General features: G+C 40.6%; 1 protein-coding gene across 2 annotated transcripts in view; it reads left to right on the top strand.

Annotated features, from left to right (window-relative positions):
• Positions 1-443: 443 nt before the first annotated feature.
• The window catches only part of LOC134460776 (ATP-binding cassette sub-family C member 4-like), a 78,049-nt gene continuing 71,757 nt past the window's right edge, over positions 444-6,735 (top strand). The window contains exons 1-7 of one of the 2 annotated variants that reach the window (XM_063213314.1): positions 444-644; positions 1,078-1,188; positions 1,328-1,448; positions 1,578-1,802; positions 3,137-3,226; positions 4,268-4,431; positions 4,683-4,808. In XM_063213314.1, coding sequence (XP_063069384.1) covers positions 571-644; positions 1,078-1,188; positions 1,328-1,448; positions 1,578-1,802; positions 3,137-3,226; positions 4,268-4,431; positions 4,683-4,808 — 911 coding nt within the window. In that variant the 5' untranslated portion in view covers positions 444-570. Of the gene's footprint in view, positions 645-1,077; positions 1,189-1,327; positions 1,449-1,577; positions 1,803-3,136; positions 3,227-4,267; positions 4,432-4,682; positions 4,809-6,735 lie in introns of those variants that run through there. The other variant, XM_063213315.1, reaches the window with a different exon arrangement.

The following is a 6,735-nucleotide window of genomic DNA, read 5'->3' as shown; positions in this document are numbered from 1 at the left end:
CTCCAGTGACTTTAATTCCAGCATTGTTATGATGCAGCCATACATATTTATGCTACATGTTACAGCGTCCTTGTGTGTCATGATAAATGAAATGATATTGTGTGTCATGATAAATGAAATGATATATGTTGAGCCAAGCAGCAAGCAATTAATGGCATATAAATTGGGTTTGGAATATAACACTATTGTAACATTATTATAACATTATTACAACTCCTAATGTTTTCACTTCACAACAAAGGCAACTTTCCCCCTAACTGCTTAAAAATGCTGTAGAGCTCTATGTCTGAGACAGAGGACTCACAGTAGGAGAAAAGCCTTGACATTAACCAAAGCCACAGAAGCCGTCAGACTCAGTTTACAGATTTCCACCAATCCGGGTAAAGGAGGCGGAACCATTCTCTGATAGCTGCCAGTGATTTGCTCGTTTGGTCCGGTGTTGAATTAGCCGGTGCGGTGGCTGACCGGTATGAATTCCACCCCTGTAATGCGGTTCGTGGATAAGTTATTCAGGAACAAAATATGGTAAAGAAACGTATATGGCAGTTGACAAGAATTTCAAGATAGACCATGGCAATGCCGCGGAAAGAACTGAAGCCTAATCCTTCCGCATCAGCTAATCTCCTCTCTCAGATTTTCTTCTGGTAAGTGGCTAGCAGCAGTACCTGACGCTGGAGGGGAAACTGCATCCAAGTAGAATCGGTGTCAGTGAGAGCTAACCTGAACCTGGATGTGGTCCAGCCAGCTTACGTCATCCTTTTCGGGATAACATTTCTTACAGACCCACTTTTTTTTGCTGTTGTGTCCTATGACTGTCACAGTGTTTATTTTTCTGCTTCCTAATAATGTAACGCAGATGTCCACATCAGGTCAAATGCACGCAGGCGCGCGCGCTAGCCCTCGGGCCATTTTAGACAGCAAATTTAGGAAAGTTTGTTTGTATCATCATCCCAAGGGCCTTTTTGGCAACTTGTGTGATTTAAGTGCTTGTTATAGATTGTTTGGACATGCTTTTAATTAATTGTGAGCACAGCAGTCTCTAATTTGTTGCCTGTGACCTGTCACTGTCTGCCTTAGCTGGCTCAACCCCCTATTTCGTGTCGGATATGCTCGGAGGCTGCAGGAGCATGACATGTACCAGGTGTTGCCCGAGGATGAGTCTGAATGGCTGGGGGAGAGACTGCAACAGTAAGCGCCACTGGGTCCCATATTAATTTGACCATAAATACATATGTATGTATGTATAAAATAAGTTATTAATAAGTTAGTAAGTTGTTGAACTTGTTGATAATATTCAATTAATTGTTGTTACAACACATGTTCAAAGGCTGTGGGACAAAGAGGTTCAGAAGGCTGCAAAAGACTTTCGTTCCCCCAGACTTGGCAAAGTTCTCATACAATGCTACTGGAGAGCCTATACTGTTTTTGGAGTTTACACCTTCATAGAGGTAAGGAAAATTCCTTCAAAAAGACATAATTAAATACTTTATGTGTCACTCACTTTATTACTGCCCTCTAACAATTTCAATGATATACTGCAGGATTTGTTTACACCCCACACTTTTTTTTTTAAACAGGAGGTAATAAAAGTGATTCAACCGGTGCTACTAGGAAAGCTGATTCAGTATTTTGAAAGGTATGATTCGAATGACATGGCCGCCCTGCATGAGGCTTACTGGTATGCGGTGGGCATCTCCGTCACCACCATCACATTGGCCATCCTGCACCACCTCTACTTCTACCATGTGCAGCGCGCAGGCATGAAGATACGAGTGGCCGTGTGTCACATGGTCTACCGGAAGGTCAGCTTGCTTTTTTTTTTTTTTTTTAAAGATTGTTTGGGGGCTTTAGTACTTTATTTGTGAAAGAACAGTGAGAGAGAGAGAGAGAGAGAGAGAGAGAGATGCCCAGAGCCACATTAGCATGGCTGTATAAACACACAGATGTTTGGATGATCATGTCCACAGGTAGCCTGGGAGTACCCATGCTGCCTTGCGCATTCTATTCGAATTGCTGGAAGTCCACAGGGGCAACACTGGCCCTGACCATGAAAACAGGTCCTCTTTTTCCCTATTTTCTTCTTACGTTCATGTAGACTTCATCACTGTTCCGCTCTGTGTGGAGAGAGAGAGAGAGAGAGAGAGAGAGAGAGAGAGAGAGAGAGAGAGAGAGAGAGAGAGAGAGAGAGAGAGAAGTAAATAGACCCTTGCTGTGGGAATGTTCATTTGAAAGACGATAGTTGTATTTTCAATACGCCTGGTTGGTAACATATCTGCAGTCCACAGCACAATGGGTGTTCATGATGTTTAGTTTAGGTGATCTGAGTGACGTAAGATCCTTGCTGTGGGAATGTTCATTTGAAAGTTGGGTAACACTTTAGAATAATGGATGCAAAAAAGCATTATAAAGACTTAATAAATAATTAACTATTGATGAACAAAACATTAACAAACGTTTGTAAATGACTAGGAAATGTAAACAAATGCTTGTAAATGACTAGGAAATGCTATGTTAATATTTTATATTTATCAAACATTTACAAGTTGCTTGTAAATGAATAAAATACTCTGTTATAAGGTGTGTAAAATCTTGCATATATCATTTGTAGATATTTTATAAAGCATTAATAAAACTTAGTTAATAATAAAAACATTTGTTAATGTTTTATTCATCATTAGTTAATTATTTACTGAGTCTTTACTAAGGAACATTATTATAAAGTGTTACCGAAAGTTGTTGATAGTTGTGCTTTCAATACATGTTTTTATTTTAGTGAATCATAAATTGGGTTTATGTATATAATATCAATATAAAATAAAATGTAGTCGTAGTAGTTGTAAGAGCACTCACACCATTAGCAACATACAGTACTGCACATTACGCTACAGCATTTGCCAACTTGTTTGTTGGAACCTACTACTGTAGGGAGATGGCACTGAAGGAATGATTTGATTAAAAATTGATAATTTGACATTTCGTGACCTGACCATTTCAGGTCATAAAATGTATTTTCATGTACTGTAATTGAAAAGGTGTGCAGTGCATGTCAGTTGGATGTTTGGCTGCAACATGAATTGTCTTGGATTTGCTTGTTGACTGATGTTCTTGAATTCATGGATGGAATATTGCCCCTAAGGCTCTTTGCCTCAACAGCACAGCCATGACCAAAACAACCACGGGACAAATTGTAAACCTCCTGTCAAATGATGTCAACAAGTTTGATGAGGTACAGTATGACGGCTTATTGTCATATTAAGAACATACAGTATTTCCCTGCATACTTGTTAAACCCAATCATAACATCTGCTCAAACAGTACCTATATATACTGTATTTGAATTTAATGTTTTGTGATTGATGTGATTGTGAATGATTTGAGCTGTATTTGTAAAATTGGAAACCACAGAAAAAACAATGATTTGAAAGTATTTACTACACATGCAAGCAGGGCTTTGAACCATTATTTTTTTCCAAACGTTCCGTTCCGAACAGAAACGGAATTATAACGTTTCCGGTTATAAGTTCCACCAATAAATTGACGTTCCCGAACCGGTTAGAACAAAAAAATACCGGAACGGTTAATTTCGTTCCCGTCAGCTAATTACTCCCATAGGCCTAACTGACGTTAATTAACCAAGAAATACAGAAGTGCAAATGAGTCGACCGAAGCGGAGAATAAACCTCAATGATGAAAATGCACGCTCCACGCTGACTTGGGTCACGGGGAGCGCTATGATGGACATTGTGAGTTTGTGCATATTTGAAGCGGCCATGGATGCCCAATAACGTCGAACATTCTCGGTGCACTTTACATGCGCTTCTCTGCAATGTCTCACAATGATGCAATGGAAACTCTCCCCTTTTGAATGACAGTGGTTTCTCTTATTTAAGATGTGGTGTGGAGACTTTGTAGTCCACAGCTCTCTCTCCATTCAGTCAGAGAATGTCTGATGTCACACAGGACGTGAAACTCAGCCGTCATGGTAACGTGCGCAGGAAAATTATTACCTTTTTTGTTTTGTTTGAGGAACGGTATTAACCGGTATTAACCGGTTACCATTATTTTTAAATAAGTGTTCCCGTTCCAGAACATAAAAAATAATAACGTTTCCGGTTTCGTTTCTGTTCCCTGTAAAATACAAAAAGTTCCCGGTTTTCGTTTTCGTTCCTTGAACCGGTTCAAAGCCCTGCATGCAAGTAATGACCACTTTAAAACAAGTGTTAGTAGTGGTGATGCTTCACAACTGGATGTCCCCTTTTTTCCACAGGTTACCATTTTCCTGCACTACCTCTGGGTTGGACCCATGCAAGCGGTGGCGGTGACTGTATTACTATGGGTAGAGGTTGGACCTTCGTGCCTTGCAGGGATGGCAGTGCTGCTCCTTCTAATGCCAGTGCAAACCATGTTTGGACAACTCTTCTCAAAATTTAGGTCTCTGTGAACAGTAGTGTTGTTGTGAACATCTAAGATTCAGTTCTCAATACTGCACATTTGTTAGTGAATGCGTGAATGCTGCCTCTTTGAAGGATAACTTCTGCCAATTTCGACATGCAGTTGTAATGCTCACACTATCCTGGACTTATCAGTACCTGAGAATATATAATTTTTCTTCAGCCTTTTCCGAGATCCTGGTCAAGCATTTTAGTCCTCATAACTTTATCTTCATCCCTGTCTTTTTATAGGGGGAAAACTGCCATGCACACAGACAGTAGAATTCGGATCATGAACGAGGTGGTGTCTGGAATCCGTATCATTAAGATGTACGCTTGGGAGAAGCCATTCGCCGCGCTGGTCAGTGAAGTCAGAAGGTAAATGATTCCAGGGGTGCATTTATCGAAAGCATAGTTGTTAGCCAGTTAGAAACTTGGGTAGTTGCCAGTGGCAAATTGCATTGCAAGCAACAAAGTAGCTAACATGGTTAGCAACTATGGTTTCGAGAAATCCACCCCAGCACTGTACTCTGGAGCATATTTTTATTTTACAGTTGACTTACACTGAATTTTTACAATTTTTAAATGGTCTTGTTTAAAATAAATATCAGTGAATCAATTAACTCATTGGCTGCCTTGGCCGTCGAATGACGTCATTTCAAATAGTGACGCCCCCTACCTTCGACGTTGTTCGCCGACAATTGCGTTTTTTTACAGCCGGGCCTCGAGGACGGTCTGACCTATCTTCTGTATGAATTTCAAGCCTCTAGGCATTTTCTAACTGTTCCTGTAGGTGGCAGAAGTGTCCTTAGGAACAGTCAAGGCAGGGCTTTAGCTCAGAGCAAGATGAAATGTCAAGACAAAAACACCCCTTTTTTACTATTATAATATAATCTCAAAAGTAGCATAGCAAAATCATTTTTGAAAGTAAAGCACCTGTGACAGTGGTCTACTTTCTTGCCCTCTGATTTTAACACAGGTAGGCTACTGATTTTAGTGTCAGCCTGACCAAAAAAAAACCTTCCTCTCATGACCAAAATACAATCCCCTGTTGCTATCTAGCTAGAAGGCATTGTAGCTAACTTGCCCAAAATACACCATGAGATGATCTGTGTGACAACCTTTCATTTTGGATAATGTGATCAGCCTACACAACATCAGGATGTTGCTTACAAAATATCATCTAACAGGAGAATGCACGGGACTAGTGGTGATGTGTCCCAACTGAGGTAACTTGGGTATAAAGTTTGCTACGCTAGCTAGCTAGCTAGCACGAAATCGCTAACAACTTACAACTAAGCCTAAATAAAGGAGCCTTGGTAAGTCAACTATTTTTTACTCAATCCACAGTTATTTTTATGGATCTGTATAGTATGATCAGCTTACTGTATCATCAAAAAAGACAGGGGGGTTGCAGATTCTTGGAACAGAGTAGCCTTTGTGTCTGGTCAGATGCATTCAGCTCACATTAGAAAGCATTGCACTTAGCCTCAGACCAGCTAGCATTCACCACTCCAATCGGTTTGTGAAATGTTCCGTGTGATCAGTACTTTATCAAAAGAAAATTCATTGAACAATATATGACAAGATCACTATAGCAGAACCATGATGACAGTAATCATCAATCTGCAAATTGTCCGCTCTGCCAAAGAAGCTGCAGTAAGCTACGCTAGGCGGTGCTGCCTGCCTACCTGCCTCCCTCCCGAGTCCCCACAATACACAACACGGTACTATTTCTGGAGGAAATAAACCAGCTGTGATTCGTTCTCCAACGAGGGGAGAGAGAGAGGGAGAGGGAGAGGGAGAGGTAGGGAGTTACCGGAGTTAGGGGCAACTGCTGTCATGATCCATGCTGCGCGCCAGCAACTAAACCAAAACACCCTTGTTTTCGAGTCCCCCGTTATATTTCAGTATATTAGGTTGAAAAGGTCATACAAATTATCTTTTTGTTCAGGCTACAGATGACAGAAGACTGTGTAATAGCAGCTGATAGGTTTGGAGTTGTTAGGACGATGCCATTACGGGCAAAAACGTTTGCAGTTATAGTTCTACTTCAAATGGCGTTTTCTCAGCTTTTTGGCTAGAAAGCAGCATTTTGGCGAATTCCACTTAATTTCAACAGATGATTATGAAAGAACGGAAAGGGGTAGAGAGACACCGTTTTTTTCTGATGACAGATGAGCGTCTAATCTGTGTTTTGATAGGTATGGTGTTGACATAGACACAGAACTCAATTTTCTGTGAGCCTCCAAAAAACACCCAAAATGCTGAAAAATCGCTGGCACTCCGAGGTACTCTTTTATGA

This window comes from Engraulis encrasicolus, chromosome 13, assembly GCF_034702125.1.
Source record: "Engraulis encrasicolus isolate BLACKSEA-1 chromosome 13, IST_EnEncr_1.0, whole genome shotgun sequence".
Classification (NCBI taxonomy): Eukaryota; Metazoa; Chordata; class Actinopteri; order Clupeiformes; family Engraulidae; genus Engraulis; species Engraulis encrasicolus.
This window is presented reverse-complemented; position numbering and strand designations above follow the sequence as displayed.